This window comes from Mytilus trossulus, chromosome 14 (assembly GCF_036588685.1).
Source record: "Mytilus trossulus isolate FHL-02 chromosome 14, PNRI_Mtr1.1.1.hap1, whole genome shotgun sequence".
In the NCBI taxonomy this organism is placed as follows: Eukaryota; Metazoa; Mollusca; class Bivalvia; order Mytilida; family Mytilidae; genus Mytilus; species Mytilus trossulus.
In genome coordinates, this window is record NC_086386.1 from 21,950,584 (window position 1) to 21,969,251 (window position 18,668).

The 18,668-nt window shown below is 31.0% G+C and overlaps 1 protein-coding gene across 3 annotated transcripts in view; it reads right to left on the reverse strand.

Annotated features, from left to right (window-relative positions):
* Nucleotides 1-2,492: 2,492 nt before the first annotated feature.
* Nucleotides 2,493-18,668, reverse strand: part of LOC134696677 (WD repeat-containing protein 64-like) — a 48,445-nt gene continuing 32,269 nt past the window's right edge. For all 3 annotated transcript variants that reach the window (XM_063558599.1, XM_063558598.1, XM_063558601.1), the window contains 11 exons: nucleotides 15,626-15,728; nucleotides 15,084-15,190; nucleotides 13,795-13,874; nucleotides 13,172-13,338; nucleotides 12,610-12,733; nucleotides 12,063-12,214; nucleotides 11,427-11,571; nucleotides 10,581-10,709; nucleotides 9,518-9,693; nucleotides 6,791-6,939; nucleotides 2,493-5,005 (listed from right to left, as the gene is read on the reverse strand). In XM_063558599.1, coding sequence (XP_063414669.1) covers nucleotides 4,792-5,005; nucleotides 6,791-6,939; nucleotides 9,518-9,693; nucleotides 10,581-10,709; nucleotides 11,427-11,571; nucleotides 12,063-12,214; nucleotides 12,610-12,733; nucleotides 13,172-13,338; nucleotides 13,795-13,874; nucleotides 15,084-15,190; nucleotides 15,626-15,728 — 1,546 coding nt within the window. In that variant the 3' untranslated portion in view covers nucleotides 2,493-4,791. The remainder of the gene's footprint in view (nucleotides 5,006-6,790; nucleotides 6,940-9,517; nucleotides 9,694-10,580; nucleotides 10,710-11,426; nucleotides 11,572-12,062; nucleotides 12,215-12,609; nucleotides 12,734-13,171; nucleotides 13,339-13,794; nucleotides 13,875-15,083; nucleotides 15,191-15,625; nucleotides 15,729-18,668) is intronic.

Sequence of the window (18,668 nt, forward strand, 5' to 3'; positions counted from 1 at the left end):
TGGATTCTCGTTTGTTCTTTTGACCCTCTCGCCTCACCACCTCTTTCTCATCTGCACCAAATCTGTCCATATCAATGTTGTAAGTAAATGATGTCATCGATTCCATCTTCCTGTCTATGATACCTGCTAATGCTGTGTTCAAAATTGCATCCACATCCTCATTAAAATGTTGCCATTCCCTTTTACTTTTATTGTTGGGGCATTTTACTCTCTTTCTCCTTATGTTGTCCTTGCTTGTGTCTGATGTTCTCTTTGGCTCTTGTGGCTGTCGGTTGTTGTCTGAACCCTCCTGCTCCTGTTGATTCCTCTCTATTATGCTGTCGTCCTCATTATATATATATATTGATAATAATGCAACTTTATGGAAATTATCATTGATCTATTACAAGAAGTTCCTATCAAACTGGCTAAAGAAGAAAACTTTTGTTGTTGCATTCGCCGCCACTGATAGCACAGGCGGAACAAAAAAGACTTTGAGAGGTAAACATGCAGTCTTTGAAATGTATAGATTCTTATTATTCTGAGTCTTGGAAAATAAAACAAGAGTGCACACACTGAAATGTCTCGCCTTCTTTACTAATCATTGATATTATGTTGATAGTCCTAAGTATAAAGCTTTATTACAACCATGACAACTGTCACATAAACTTAACATTAACCAAGATAGCTAAACAAAGACCAATGAACCATACAAATGAGGTCATGGTCAGATGAACCATGCCAGGCAGAAATGTACAGCTAACAATGCTTCCATACAACAAATATAGTTGGTTTTTTTTTTAAGACTTGAAATACATTTATTGAAAATCACCTGATTACATTTTCCTTGTATAACTCAGGGAAGAATACACAAGGGGCCCTGTGTTTACAATGATCCAACGTCCAGGGATAAACGGTGGACTCTATCATAAAAAAAATCTATCTACAACAAATATAGTTGACCTTTTACTAAAAGTTTAAGAAAAATAGACCAAAACACAAAAACTTAACACTGTGCAATGAAACGTGAAATTGAGGTCATGGTCAAATAAAACCTGCGGGACTGACATTTAGATCATAATATATTTCAGTACACCAAATATAGTTGACCTTTGGCATATAATATTAGATAAAAAGACCAAAACTTAAAAAAATCACTTTGGCCACTGAACCATGAAAATGAGGTCAAGGTCAGATGACATCTACCTGCTAGACATGTACACCTAACATTCATTCCATACAACACATATAGTAGTCCTATTGCATAAAGTGTGAGAAAAACAGACCAAAACACAAAAACTTAACTATAACCACTGAACCATGAAAATGAGGTCAAGGTCAGGTGACACCTGCCAGTTGGACATGTACACCTTACAGTCCTTCCATACACCAAATATACTAGCCCTATTGCTTATAGTATCTGAGATATGGACTTGACCACCAAAACTTAACCTTGTTCACTGATCCATGAAATGAGGTCGAGGTCAAGTGAAAACTGTCTGACGGACATGAGGCCCTTGCAAGGTACGCACATACCAAATATAGTTATCCTATTACTTATAATAAGAGAATTCAACATTACAAAAATTCTGAACTTTTTTTTCAAGTGGTCACTGAACCATGAAAATGAGGTCAAGGACATTGGACATGTGACTGTCGGAAAATTTGTAACATGAGGCATCTATATACAAAGTATGAAGCATCCAGGTCTTTCACCTTCTAAAATATAAAGCTTTAAAGAAGTGAGCTAACACCGCCGCCGCCGCCGCATCACTATCCCTATGTCGAGCTTTCTGCAACAAAAGTTGCAGGCTCGACAAAAAACCATATAGGACTATCAAGCTGAGTCATCAACCATAAGCAGAGGACAAAGGCAATACAATATACAATATGTATAAACCTAATTACAGACAATCTCTGATGATGTTCCTGTCTTGGATCAGGCCTAAATATGGAACATAAAATTATCAATTCCTTTCTTTTCTCATTCCTCATGTGTGCAAATTGGTCAATTGACTGTGAATGCTTGTTGGTCTGTTGATGCCACTTTCAATACCATTGTCTATATTGTGGTGTCCAGATTTAATTGGTGGAGGAACTTGAGTGCAGAGAGAACCACTAACATGTGGCTGGAAAACTGGCAATCCTATGAATTTAAGAATCAGAATAGGAATACACCTGCGATGTGCAGGGATTGAACTCAAAACCTCAAGTGTTGACAACTTGACATGCTAGTGATACATAAGATGTACTACTAGGACCACTAGATCACCAAGACCCCAATGACAGTTTCTGGCCATGCCACATGAAAGAGGATACAAAGATACCTAAAAACAAACAGTAATGAACCTAACCTGTGATAAAATACTGATAGGAATATAACAACACATGAAACTATTTTTCTGTCTCATGTTAGACACCGATAAAACTGGCTATTTGATAAAGAAGTAACGGTCAATTTTATCTAAAGTATTAACATTTGAAGGACGTCAATTAGTAACACAATAAACACATTATATTTTTAATTTTATTTTGAAATAGAAATGCATCACAGATTCTTGTTGTGGATGAATACAATAATATGAAAAGCAACAGTGCTTGGCAAATCTAACAACAGAATATAAAAAAATTGTTAAAAGGGAAAATAAAACATGATTCTACAATCCTGTATTGGTCACAGGGAAATGATTTGATACAATTTTAAATTTATCAAACATTATTCTTGTTTATTTCAAATTCAGTAGAAAATAGTACTGCATCTTTTTCAGCTTACAATGTCTGAAAGAGGACAATGAGTACATGGAAGAGTAAAAATATACAAGTGTTTCAAATCATCCATTCATCAGACACAAATAGTTAGCAAGACTGTACTTATTAGGGAAAACAGTATATAATACTTTTTATTAATGATTGTCATAAAGTTTCAGACAAAAAGTCCTCATCACATAGTACAATTAAGGTGGTACCCAACACTTTGACTAAAATTAATTTGGCTCGTTTAATTTTCATAAAATTTTGTCAAATTATTTACTTTGACACTTTAACAAAAATTTTTAAAATTTGAACCAACCGTTTTCTCAGAAAAAATACACTGGTTATATAGCAGTTTGAAAAATACTTATTTTGATCATTGAGAAGCTTAATATTCTCTTAACAACACAGCGTAATTAAAACATTTAGCTGATTTTAAAGAGTTATCTCCCTGTAGTGTTAGGTACCATCTTAAATGTAGTGTTGGAAGAAAGAGAAGCTGGATAATAGTCAAATGTTAAATTTTTACAGAAAGATGGTGGATACAGTAAAAATGCATAGGCCATATGCCCCCTCCCTTTATTTGGAAAAAGTATCATGCCACTGTCCCACTTGGAAACAGTATTGAGAATTGATGTATTAGTTTATTTAAATGTAAACACTTAGAAATAAAGGTACATCGATTTTCTTTATAAAAAAAAACAAATCCAAGCAAGAAAATATTTCACTTTGTGCATAGGGCTTAACCAAAAGCACTTTTATTCATGTCATACAAAAGCAGTTTTGTTAATTGTAACAATTACAATTAAAATTTATATTTACGACAGTCTACTGTGGATTCATTTATTCTCAAGGGTATCAGTTTTTGAAGATTGACTAACAATTGCATTTTCGTGGCAATTTGATTTCCTGGTTTTGCCAATCTCTGCATACAAATCATTTATATTATTTACAATTCATTTAATGAATAAATTCTTGGTTAACCTATAACCACAAAAATGTTATCCAATGAATATTAATGAATCCACAGTATCATATATTTTTATATCAGCTTGAATTGGCACACATGAGGAAATATTGCATAAAAATTGTCAAATATAAATAAAATATACCAATAGTATACATAGACTCTTAAATATGTACATATATACAAACACTATACAAAACAGATAAGTTAAAAGTGAGTATATATCACATGTACAAAATTATAAACCTCATAATTGTTATCACATTTTTCCCTTTCATTTCATTAATATAATTATGGACGGAAACAAGACTTGCAATATAAAAAGCCTTCACAAATCTCTTTAAATATTTATCTTTAAAAGCAGCAAAATATTATAAATCTATATCATAATGACCATTAATCAATATTTTAAGAAGTAATGAAATTTATTCAACTTAACAGGGTGTAAAATTATAATGCATAAGGAACATTTAAAGTTCTTAAAATAAACAGTATATAGTATAAATATAATATTGAATTTTCATTAATTAGATTTTTATTACCACAAAAAATATAATTGATTACTTTCTCTGATAAATGGACATAAAGCAAATAAAAAATGTATCATTCTAAAAATCTAAAAATAATTCATAATTATCACATTTCAAAATTACAAATGAAAAAAAGTTCTATCAAATATAAAAGTGAGGTAAATAATTCTAAAAAGTGTCTTAAAGTGACAATGGAAAAAAAAAACAATTGTGAATACTAGTATGGTGGATAAATTCTAAGCAGCAGCAGTTCTTGAGTGAGTTTTGAAGAAAAAAAACACATAAGTAAGAAATACAAACTCAGCATTAGTTTTTACTTTCTATAAAATTTTGTGCACAAATTGGCTATAAAATCCCATTACAAAAACTTCAATACAGTTATTCTAAAAATGTTTGTCTCTTCATTAAAAAAATCCAAAGAAATTGCATTTAAATATTTCAATACATTACATTTTTTCCTTCTGCAAAAATAAATGCATTTAATAGACATATCATTATAATAAAACAATTCTAAACACAATTTTTCAATATAAATATTGTTTCTTCAATATAAGAGACCAATAATTATGACACAGCCTGTTGTTTATTTGTAAAAGATTTAAGACTATTGGTCATCATTTCAGGGTCCATGCCTGACCCAAAAGGATCGTCTTTGTCAAATTTCACTTTGGGAAAATCTGGGTTAGGTGGGTCCACAATTTGGGACCATTTTAATGTCTGATAATCTGACGGTCCTCCTTTGTCTATTTTCTTAATCTTTGTTTTCTCATGGCGTAACCTGAAACACAGAAACGATAAATAAATATATAATATCTATGTGATGCATGCAACTTATAAAGTTTTTTTACATTTGGATCCGAAATATTGTTACTAATTTATTGAATCTTCAAATGTGCAAACAAAACCTTTATCTGAAGATATTTCAACCCATCTATTTTGGACATTAAATCTAAGAAAGAGTAGAAATTCTTAAATAAAAATCATTACCAAGTTTGTTTATGGTGAGTTTTCCACAAATTCATTTGGGAAAACTGATCAAATTAAATTATACAGAGTAAAATCAACAATCTAAGGGAGATAACTGGTGAATATTTTCAACCTTTTTAATTTGATGTAAAAAATATATTTATAAATTTACTGTTCAATACTGCATTTAATGACTTTTTCTATTTATTATTCTTCTTCTTTTAATGATTCTCTTCCTTTTCATATCCTGTTGATTCTCATTAGGGTGGGTTTTTTTCCTTCCTTTTAATGTAAATACATTCTGGTAGTACTGAATTTTATTCATTTTAAATTATGCTGACAAGAGTTAACTCCCTTGGAGAAAATGTTACTTGGTAATATTATAAGGCCAAAAAATATGCTGTTTACCTTTTGATTATAGTTGTGTGAAATCTATACTTAACACTTATTAAATTATATATTTATTTAATTTTTCAATTTATTTTTTATGTTTTATTGTCATTAGTTTAAATACCCAATGTCATGTTTTGATTTTGTAAAAATGTATTTCAGTCATTAAAGCAACGCTCAGTGAAATATGACCAAAGTAGCTGAAAGAATAATGCATTGTTTCAGAACCTAGCTCTCCAAATCTATCAATTCGTATTGACATGACCTTAGAAATTTGGTTATAAAGTGAAAAAAAATATATCTTCTATGATGTCCAGCGCTAAATTTATCAAAATCTTTCTTTACAAGGTAGAAAAGAAGCTGTATTATTTGTTAAAGGACTTTGAATGATTTTTGGTTGTACAATGTTGATATATAGAAAGTATTAGTAAATTAAAACTTTATAAACTTTGTAATTTCCTGCAGGATAAAAATCAAAACTTCAAAATGTTATGATCTATGGGAGACAACTTGTATATATTTTGACAGTTTTTTTATTTTGTATAGTTTCATGTTTTATTTATATTTTGTATATATATATAACATTATATCAAAAAGCAATCAATGGATTTTGAATTTTGAGAATTTCCAAATTCTTCAAATTTCCGTCTTTGGCATGTAAATTCCTTCAATTGTTTTTTTACTCAATTCTACTTTGCCAAATTGGATAATTCAATAGTTTTATGTGATCAAGAGTAAGCTCCCTTATATATTAATGTTGGTAGTCTTTAAATAGGTGAATATTATTTAAACGACATTTGATTTCACAAATAAATTGAAATTCTGACATCCCAAAACAACGGAAAAATTAATCCCCCTTTTGAAAGGGTCAATCCCAAAATTCCTAGCTTAAAAACACCTGATACCAGAGTCAAGATAAAGGTCCAATCCCCCCCTCATTTATCAGAAGATAAATATGTTGCATAAGTGGTTTCTAGAAATGCTGCATACACATACTAAGGGTGAAGGCAAATTTTAAAATGCTAGTTTAAAAATAATATTAAGGTGTAATCACAATAATGAAAACATAGCAATTTGTTTTTCTGAATTCAAAGCATTTGAAAAACAATTTATAGTTAGGTTTCACTGACTTTATTATTTGTGTAAGGTGTAAATGTCCTTTTCCAGTTGGTTTACAGGACTTTCCTTTTTTTTCAAGAAAACCTACCATTTCCCATGATAATTCTTGGCTTGTTCTTCATCAAGTCCTGTATCTTTGAGGATGCCATTTAGATCTTTGATATCTCTAGCAATTGTTTCATCATCTATGTTGATCTGTGGCTTGGCATACGATGTATATGCTGGCTGTATCTTTGCCTAAAATATATTGAAAAATTTAAAATGATGTTGTATTGGAGATAAAATGCACACATCCTTGCAAAAATTGATTTGTTTTTGCCATTTTGTAAATTTTGATATTTCAGTTATCTATCATAGCTGTTTTAATAAAAAATATATTTGAAGTCATAACTACTAATAGTCAAAATTGAACCCAACCAATCAAGTGATAATATCTTACAACAGTCTTTCAAATCAGCCACCATCAAATTAAACAAAAACTATCACCATGTGTTTCTATTCTAAAGAATAATAATCATGTCATGAAATGGATAGAGGGAGGAGTCATAAGGCACTTTTTTTTCTTTTTCCTGCAATGCAAATATGTTAATCAATTCTTTTCTATAAAAAAAAGAAGATGTGGTATGATTGTCAATGAGACAACTCTCCACAAAGAAACCTGTTCAAACTATCTTTCTGAATTAAACATATGAGAAGTATTATAAAGAAATCAGAACATCCAACACTCTGATAAAAACTGATGATCATTTGATTATTGTAAATTCCAAAATTTTGTAACCCTACACCATAGATTTTTTTCTCCACCTAGAAAGTGCAGTTTTATCTAATGCCCTGAAACTCATAACTTTCTAAGTCTACTTTACAAGTGCATATATATTGTAATATACTGTCATCCCATTTTTTTGTCAACTTACATAGAAACAGAATGAAGATTTATGCCAAGAAGAACCACTCTAAATGAAAAATATATTTCATGCATTTAGGCTTAAAGAAGACAGACTTCTGAAGCAGGCGTTAAATAAAAACTAGAGGCTCTAAAGAGCCTGTGTCGCTCACCTTGGTCTATGTGCATATTAAACAAAGGACACAAATGGATTCATGACAAAATTGTATTTTGGTGATGGTGATGTGTTTGAAGTTCTTACTTTACTGAACGATTTTGCTTCTTACAATTATATCTATCATGAACTTTGCCCATTAGTAACAGAGAACTATATTTGGTAAAAATTTACATAAATTTACCAAATTAATGAAAATTGTTAAAAATTGACTATAAAGGGCAATAACTCCTTAAGGGGTCAATTGACCATTTAGGTCATGTTGACTTATTTGTAGATCTTACTTTGCTGAACATTATTGCTGTTTACAGTTTATCGCTATCTATAATAGTATTCAAGATAACCAAAAACGGCAAAATTTCTTTAAAAATTACCAATTGGAGGGCAGCAACCCAACAACCAGTTGTCCAATTCATCTGAAAAATTCAGGGCAGATAGATATTGACTTGATTAACAATTTAACTTCTTGTCAGATTTGCTCTAGATGCTTTGGTTTCATAGTTATAAGCAAAAAACTGCATTTTACCCCTATGTTCTATTTTTAGCCGTGGCGGCCATCTAAGTTGAATGGCCAGGTCATCGGACACATTTTTCAAACTAGATACCCCAAAGATGATTGTGGCCTAGTAGTTTCAGTGGAGATTTTGTAAAAGATTACTTAGATTTATGAAAAATGGTTAAAGATTGACTATAAAGGGCAATAACTCCTAAAGGGGTCAACTGACCATTTTGGTCATGTTGACTTATTTGTAGATCTTACTTTGCTGAACATTATTGCTGTTTACAATTTATCTCTATCTATAATAATATTCAAGATAATAACCAAAAACAGCAAAATTTCCTCAAAATTACCAATTCAGGGGCAGCAACCCAACAACCGATTGACCGATTCATCTGAAAATTTCAGGGCAGATAGTTCTTGACCTGCTAAACATTTTTACCCCATGTCAGATTTGCTCTAAATGCTTTGGTTTTTGAGTTATAAGCCAAAAACTGCATTTTACCCCTATGTTCTATTTTTAGCCGTGGCGGCCATCTTGGTTGGTTGACCGGGTCACGCCACACATTTTTTAAACTAGATACCCCAATGATGATTGGGGCCAAGTTTGGTTTGATTTGGCCCAGTAGTTTCAGAGGAGAAAATTTTTGTAAAAGTTAACGACGACAGACGACGACGGACGACGGACACCAAGTGATGAGAAAAGCTCACTTGGCCCTTCGGGCCAGGTGAGCTAACAAGATGGACTTTTTATTAAAGTGGTAGAGAACTTCTATTGTCATCATTCATCAGTTCATTTGAATTTTGTTCTGTAATTTAAATGCCTTTAATAGCTTGTTTGGAGGTATGGGTTTTGTTCATTGTTGACGGCTGTACAGAGACATATAGCTGCTAACCTTCTACATCATGTGGAGGGTTGTATTAATGGCAATCTTCTCAATGGAATCTATATAAAGCATTCCTTTATTTTTTTTGTTGCTTTTTTCTTTATTTAGTCAAATGAAGAATATATAGACTTACTGATGACTGCCTGAATTCAGTAGCAAATATCACATGCTTGTTGAAGACAAAACATTTTAATAAATATATGAATATAATTTTATCCTACTTTGTACTTGATCATCACACTAAATCTGAATTTCAATGTATTTGGCACAAATAAAAAAACTTTGAACTCATATAATTCACTGAGTCAAATTTTTATTATTTTTCGCCTGATGAAAAAATTTGTGCTCTAGCTCATAAAAATAATACTAACTGTTTCATCTTCTTTCTTTTTAATTTCCTCCAGGAGATCGTCTGTCTTACTTCCTTCTTTCAGTACTGGATGAGACGGTAAACTCATGGGGTCTATCAGTACATCATATGGCACCATGGGATGACAGAAAGTAGAGGTGTTATATAGGTCCCACTGTTCTGGCTGACCAAATGTACCTGAAAATTATGCATTGAATTTTAACCAGAAAAATGCAAAAATTTCAAACAGACAATTTCAGGGCCTTTTAATGTATAACTGACTATATATGCAGTATGGGCTTAGCTCATTGTTGAAGGCCATACAGTGAACAATAGCTATTAATTTCTGTGTCATTTGGTTTCCTGTTGAGAGTTGTATCATTGGCAGTCATACTACATATTAATTTTGTTTACATACTGGTTCCCAGTTATGCTCTCTGTGTTCTATATCCCAGAGACAGAACTTGGGAATGTTACCAGTAAATAAACACGTGCATATTGTTTACATTGAAATCTGTGGTAACCTTTCATTCGAGGTAGGGGTAGTTAAGAAAATTAGTGTAAGTTTAAACTCTGAGAAGTTCAGGGCATATAAAAGTTGAAAATATGCCACACAGCCCTATATTTTGACCTTTGAAAAAAATTGTGGTGCATATTCTAGGATAAGATTTTTTCCAAAACTTCATAGTAAAAGTGGTACACTTTTTGCCGTGAAAGGAGTTCCTATGGGAAATTGCATTGTCAATATTTACAGAAATGCAACCTATAAGAAGCATATAAACTAATGTAAGGGTAGTAATGGTAAAGTGAGTCATAACAATTTTCTTTTTACTTCCACTCTTGCTATTGAAATATGATTCTCATTTTTCAATCGAGATTATGCTATAGATTTTTTTAACAAAACTTTGGATGGGTAAAAGAAAATTGAATACATAATTTAGAAAATGAGAGCACACTGAGAAATAGAACAATTAGATGACCTTTAAACAGCAATTTTTTCACCTTTTGTTAGTTCACTATGTAAATCAAATTTGTCTAAAATCTGTTTTTTTCATTTTTATTTAAACAATACGATCAAAACTTACCTATATAATTGCCTTCATAGTTCCACAGCCTGACTGTACAGTCTATAGAAGCTGTCATTATAACTTTGTTTTTCTCTACTAACTCTATACAAGATATACTATCTACATGTCCTCTCCATGTGTTCACCACTGTAATCATAAAAATATATGGTACAAATTTCTTAGTTATCATAAAAATTCATATTCTAAAATTACTAGCTATAGTCTTATCATTTTTTTTTCTTTCTTTTATTGGGTCAGTTATCTCCTCTTGATTTCACATTAAAAGGTACTTATAAAGCTATAATTAGATATCCGGATTAACACAATACAATTTTGTTAAAAAATGACCTGTGCTTTTTCTCTGTGTTAAGTCTTTCTGGTAGCCATTTTTTATCTCCAAGTCAAAATATAGCACCAACAGTTCTCTTGACTTAATTGTGACATTATATACCTTCCTATACGAAATGAAAAGTAGATCTTGTATGAAAATATTGTTGAACATAACAACTATCCCGTAGTTTTGGAATGATATTTAGAAACCTGCATTGTGCAAACATAGAACATTATCATATGTTCATAAAACACAAATTTCAGAGCAAGTAATCCCAGTTAAACTTTTGCTGTGAGCAAAATGATGGGTGCCACCAGAGGAGCAGAAACAGCTACCATTCTCGAGTATTTGAATTCTTGTTGGGTTTGTGTTGCTTTATCTTATCTTATGTGTAGTGCTCTATGGACTATCTGTTAGCTTTTTTCTATGATTCAATGTATTATTTTTCTTTTGCCTTTTTTTATTGTCCAGTTTGGTTCCTTCTCTCCCTTTCTGATCAATTGAAAAAAAGATTTTTTTTTAACAATACTTACATTCAGGAGGTTCCTCTTCATACCCTGACAATGCATAGCCATCAACATTATATACAAATACAAATCCTAAATTATCAGCCACACATAGCATAGTATTGGCCTCATTGATTGTCATAGTACTGATTAAAGCACCCTCTGTGGAAGTCTGGGAAAAAAATATAACAAATGTAACAAAGTTGATGCATAAAAAACAGATTACACTGTACATAAGCGAACTGATAAAGTATCATAGATGAAAATAAATTCTTACAACCATGCAATAAATATTTAATTGAGCCTTTTATGATTATATCTGTACTATGAGGTCTAAAAAATAAAGGGAAATAATTCGGTGATCATCATCCCCTAGCATATATCAGGCCGTTGTTTTTCTCTTTATTTTTTTATTATCAACAATTTGTCCCAATGGGACCACTAGTAATGAATGAGATTAGCTCATTGTTGAAGGCTTTATATAGGCTCTAGTTTAGGTTCTTCACTTTGTCTCTTGTGCTTAATATCTAATTAAAATTTCCTTATTATTATTTTCAAATATGCATAAATAATTTTCAACCCTGTCTTGCTTTTTTCTCGTTTGCAAGGAAGTTTTTGAATCAAATTTCATGAATCAGCCAAACATTTTAATTTTTAACTTACCCCAGGGAAGTCTGCTAGTAGAGATCCTCCCTCAAACACTTTCCAGAACAGGATATGTCCATCAGGTCCGTTAGAGATTAACGAGGCTGCCCCTTTGTTGTAGGCTCTCTCTGACATAAATACTAACTTACTCACACTACTCTTACCATGTACTGTAAAGAAAATCTTACTGGTTAGGGAGCAACCTGTTAACTTCAAGGAGGGTTATGCTTTTTATCAGAGTCAGATTTATTTTTCGTGCAAAGTGTGATTTTTTTTAAATTTGACGCTATCAATCTAATTAATATTTTTTCAAAATTTAACACCATAAAGTATGGGAAAATCTGGATTCAGAATATTTTTTTGTCATCTGCTTGACCACAATATATTATTTTATTCAGTACGTAGTAGATACTAAGCCAGCCATAAGCTGTTGAGCTAGGGGAGTACTTCTTTAGCTCAGTCACTAAAATAGCTGCCAAGCGACTAAGAGGTCCTGGGGGAGACAAAGAGTTCATAAAATAGACTCATACTTACAGGTTACAATATATATAATTGATAAACTTACATTTACAGAAAATATGACCAGATACCATATTCCATACAACTATTTCCCCATCATACCCTGCTGTTGCTAGTAAGTTTGGCTGGCACTGGGCTATGGTCAATATATCTTCTTTATGACCATTTTTCTGTAATATTTTTAATGCATAGTATAAAGTATAAAATAAAAATGTCAAAAATAATATTAGCAAATGCTGTGTATGCATGGTCAATTCATCAAGGTGATGATTTTTAAAATGTAGGATTTTTCATGTTTGTTTGACTTTTCATGCATGCATGTAAGCATGTAAAATTACACTAAAAAATCTTAAAGAGAAAAATTGATATCTGTTATTCAATAATCTTTATATCTGATTAACATTTCTACTAAGTACTGGATAATTTGACCCATCATATCCATGTTAATGAAAGTATACATTGTGTTTAGGGGCCAGCTTAAAGTTTCCTATTGGTGCTATATTTTGTCAATTACTTATTGGTGACCGTGGGCCATTTTCTGCTTTTTTGTCAGGTTGTTGTCTCTTTGACACATTTGCAATATCACTTATATATACCAAAGTACCTACCAGATCATCTGTCCAGACTATATTAGGATGCTGTACTTGGTGTATATTGGAATCAGTCTGAGAGTCAGAGTAAATGTTGATTCTTTTGTCCCATCCTACAGATATTATATACCGATTCTTGTTCATCTCAACGTACACAACATCACAGATCTCATCATTACCTTTGGCTGAAAATAGAGGTTAATTCATATAAATTACACTTTGAAAATTTGGAGGTGCACAAGACGTATTTTAGATACTTATTGTTTGTGAAAATATCTTTGAGATTTATTCTCTGGTTTAGGCAAAGCAAATCATTCAACAATGACATGAGAATGAAGGGAAAAAGAATTGTATAAGACAAAATTTTCACAGAATGATGTTGATGGGACCATATTTCTATGAAGTATCTCTTCTAAATTTTTTGAAATAGTGGCGTAATTTTTGTTTTTTAAATGAGTCATACATTATAGTTTGAAATAATTGAGCAAGACTTGTTAAATTTGTTACATCCATTTTATCATTGAACCTGATACCCACTACTTCAACTACTTGTGTTTTCATTGATAAAGCAGCTTTGTTATCCTATAGCTTTGCTGTGATTCATAATCAAACGCATATAATAAGACTAAAATAGTTCTTACATTTTTGTAGTTTTCTGAGACAGTGTCCGTTATTGTAATTCCATATATTTAATACTCCATCTCTTGCTCCAGTTATCAACCTGTAATATAAAAGAAAATTTAATTTGATGTGAACAAATGAAAAGAGACTCAAAGAAGACTTTATCTAACTCTGCATTTTGGTAACCCATGGGCATTGGCCAATCTTTGTTACAGAGATTAAATTTTCCAGAATCATAATTTTCACCAATTTTGATCTATATTTTTTGTGTGTGTTAATTTCCTTCATTTTAAGTCTCATACAGTCATGTGACATTTCAAAAATAACCAAAAATATTATGTCCTCTCTGTTATACATAAAGAACACTTGAGTGCTTATTTATATTGAGCAAAAGATACACACAAATATGCAAAATTTTAGCATGTCAATGTTCTGAAAATATTACAATGCTTTGATGAGAACCCACACAGCATGCAGAATATATGCTAGCTCAGAAAGTAACAGGAAATGTCTTATAGAAACATTATTCTTTATGTCAAATTCTAAATAGAGAAGCAATGAATACAACATACAGAGTCTTATGATCAAGATGAATAGACCCAGCTGATAATAAACAAGAATGTGTTCATAGTACATGGAAGTCCCATCCGCACTATCATTTTCTATGTTCAATTGACCATGAAAATGGAGGAAATCTCTGATTTGGCATTAAAATTAGAAAGATCATCTCATAAGGAACATGTGTACTAAGTTTCAAGTAGATTGGACTTCAACTTCATCAAAATCTAACTTGACCAAAAACTTTAACTTGAAGCAGGACAAATGGACAAACGAACAGACTAACTGACAGACCCACAGACCAGAAAACATAAAGCCAAAAAATGGCGCATAAAAATTACTACTGAAGCTGGTCAACTTAAGGGATATTTTTTAATTGATTTCATTGATTTATTAATATACATATAAGAACAAAATATATCTGATTACAAAACCATTGATATATCCCAACTACCAATAATTATTTAAAAAGTAAAGTGTTTACAATAGAATTCACCAATAATAATTGTTTCTTAGATGGACCTGACCAATATGGGGCATAACCTTTTCCAACTTGAATAACCCATATAAAGAATGGACATGACTTAATAGGGATATACCATGCAATGCTAGATTAATCCGTTTCAATAAGGACTAAGCTAATTTGGAATGATCCATTCTATTAATTAGACTTACCCATTGACCGTAATAGACTGATTAAAAAGTGTTTTATAAAATCATCATAACAGATCACTCTGGTATCCTATTTTACCTTCTTTCTGTATTATCAAAAGTCATACAGGTTATAGCAGAATCACCATGTGCTTCTCCATACTCAAATATAGCTGTCCCTGTCTCAAAGTCCCAGATCTTTATTACCTATTAACATAAATACAAAAAATCATACAGCATACTTAAATATAGCAGTCCTTATCTCAAAGTCCCAGATATATATTGCCTATAAAAAAAACTTACCCAATAATGATACAAAATACTAATAGTAGCTGCCCCTAACTCCAAGTCTGAGATCTTAAAATATTATACCATAATGCCATAATACTTGTTCACTACACTAAATCTATAAGTTTTAGGTAAACACATTCTATTCCTATCAATACTTTTAAAGACAATTGTCTCCCCTTGTTCATGACATTGTAATTTGGATAGGTAAATTGCAATTTTAAAATCAATTTTGATCTTAATTCAGAGCTCAAGGATGGCTTCATTGGTGCACATAATCTTAATCAAGTGAACTTTTAATAGGTTTTTAAATTTGGTGAATTTTGGAAATCAGCCTCAATTTCATATACTTACTGAGCCCTCTGAGCAGGTAATGACATAATTAAAACAGGCATTATATTTGCAGCAGGTGACTGGTTCCTTGTGAGTTACTGTTATATCTCTATGTAATGTTGGTCTGTAAATAGTACACAATCAATAAAAAAATATATATAAAAATGTCCAACAGTATCACATTAATATATCCTATTAAAAAAATATTGACAAACACCCTATAAATTTGACAGAATATGTTATTTTCCTTCAAATTGGCAGAATTTATTTTAAGTTTTAAAAGAGATTAATCTGCTTATAACATACTCTTTGAGCATTGAACAGTATTTTTAGCCTAAAATCGTTCGGTCACTGCAATTTTGGCAAAGCTTTACTAGCATAAAACACAAGGATAATTATATTGATAAATGGTGTCAACCTAATTTGATTGTGAAAACTTTATAAAAGATTGAAAATATTTTGGTTACAAGCTAGTTGCTGATTTCACAATCTTTTACAAGAAACTTAAAATACTCTAAAAGCTATAGAAGATAAATAATCATCAAAAGAGTCAAATCTCATAATTACTAAGAAATGATTCAATTTACTTATTTAACAGTATTAGAATCAAGCCTTATTCCATCCAGTTAAAATCTTACCATGCATTCAATGTAAAACACAATGTTGCAAATTCTGCTGGCAAAGTCCAATTTTAATAATGGCCAAAGCAAAATCATGCAGTTTTTAATATGTCAAAAAAGCAACCTGGCCAAACTTTTATAAGAACTTCATTGAAAAGACACTAAGAGAAGAAAGGTTTATTCATTTGTCTCAGCAAAAGTAACTGTTTATTTGATGGATGTTTCAAAGTAAAATCAGTCCATTTTCCTGTGTCAATAATTCTTTTTTGAGGGTCTGAGACTATTATCTAATATAAAATTTGAAGATATGATTTATCATGTGTAATCAAACAAGAGGATCATAAGCATGGTCTATCATGTGTTGTTCTAAGAGGATTATAAGCATAGAGTTGGTTTAAATGAAAAAAATATACCAATATTTCATGCAAGTCCCTAACTTTGTCAAACACACAACTTGACTATATTATCATTTAACTGAATATCAATCCGTTCCAAATTTAATGTGTTTTTCCTTAATCTAAAAATTACTTGGTTGAAAAATCTCAAAACATAGAAAGTAAGCATATATAAAGATTATCTGCTTCCAAGAAGGACAACTCCTAAAGATCAAAAGAAAGGGGAGGTAACAATTAAACATTGAAATTTAGAAATACAAAATAAAATTTACGGTTACATTGGGCAGAATAGATAAATTTGGGACTAGGTCAAAGGTTAATGGGACTAATATTGTTTATATATCATCATAAATAACATTAGATAAGAAGTATCACAACATTTCAAATTAATAATTTTAGCAAATGTGTTTGGTAATTGATTCTATATTTGGTAGAAGTATTATATTGTTGATTATCAAAATAATATCCCCCTCATGGTATTATATTGTTTAACATTAAAGAACATTCCCCTCATTTCCAGTAATTTGGTTAGTAAATATATCTTAATAGTTGGTCAGCAGACATACCATAAACCAAGTTTAAAAGAAATCTGACTTATTATATTTACCCTTCAGAAGTTTCTAATTCATCACTACATCAGAAAAGAAGAAAATAATTGTGAGAAAATTCTACACATACTTTACATGTAGTATGTTGTAAAGTATGTAATTTCTCGTATATTCAGCTATTAAAAAATACCATTTATTCTAGTTTTAGTAGTCTAACATATAATTGCCAATGGTTGTTATAGAAGTTCAGTCAATTTGTTTGTACTATCTTAAGACTAATTTGAACTGTATATAAAGACAGCAAAGTCTGACAATGGTCAATCCAAGATCATCAACCATTTTAAATGTTTTAGAAGAAACCAAGAAACTAAAGAAAAATTTGCAAGCTGGCAGACAACAAGTAGATACCTTAATTTTGGTCTACAACAATAAGAAACAACTAGTATATATACAAAAACAGAATTGCGAGATATTCTACACATATATTTTGTTTTTAGTGGAAACGGGAACTAATATTGTTCAGAATTAGAATAGTAAAATCAAAACAGAATATTTGTAGATTACAGACAAAATATGAAATAATTATTTGGTAAAAAAAACATAATCTGGGTTCAAACTTTTGAAGCGGGACAGATGGACAGACGAACGAATGGACGGACGGACGCATAGACCAGAAAACATAATGCCCCTCTACTATCATAGGTGGGGCATAAAAACATAATCTGTGTCTAAACTAGCCAGCACTTAATGACTCAATTTTGTTGGTTAGTGATGTGTCTTAACTAAATCAACTTTATTAAAAAAAAATATTTTAAGTGAAGGAATAATTAATTGAAAAAATTGTGAATTAGGTGAAACATGGTGATGAAAATTCAATATTCTATACATAGAAATTCTATAGGGGGGGGGGGGGGGGGGGGGGGGGGTAAAATACAAATTGTTAGTTAAAAATATAATATAATTTCTATTCATTGAAAAACTTGGTCTTTTTGTAGATGCTTGAACTTTTAGTGTAACAAATTCTAAATTAAAATGAATACTTTAATTAAGGGTTGATGTTTAACCACTATACTGTGGATTTATTATTATTCATTGGTTACTAATTTTTCGTGGATTTCATGAGTACATCAAAGTAAATGAATCCACAGTATCTATGGCATCTATGAAAATTTGAACCCCCCAAAACAATAATCAATCCACATTAACTATAGAAGAAAAAAACTCTGGATCAAGTTTATAATCTTTTCCAGTATCCACGTCTTATAAGAAATATAGGTCAACATAGTGAAAAAATGCAGAATACAACAGCAATACAAGGTGGGACAACTCTGCATTAGATTTAGAGGAAAACACAAAATTTGGTGTCTATCTTGATTTTATTCTTTGAAAACTTCAAAGGGTTTAAAAAGTAAATTTCCGATAAAAGCAGCCATGGATTTTTTGGTATTGAAAGGAATTTCGTAAGCAATAAAGCATTATAAATGACACAAAGATTTGTCAT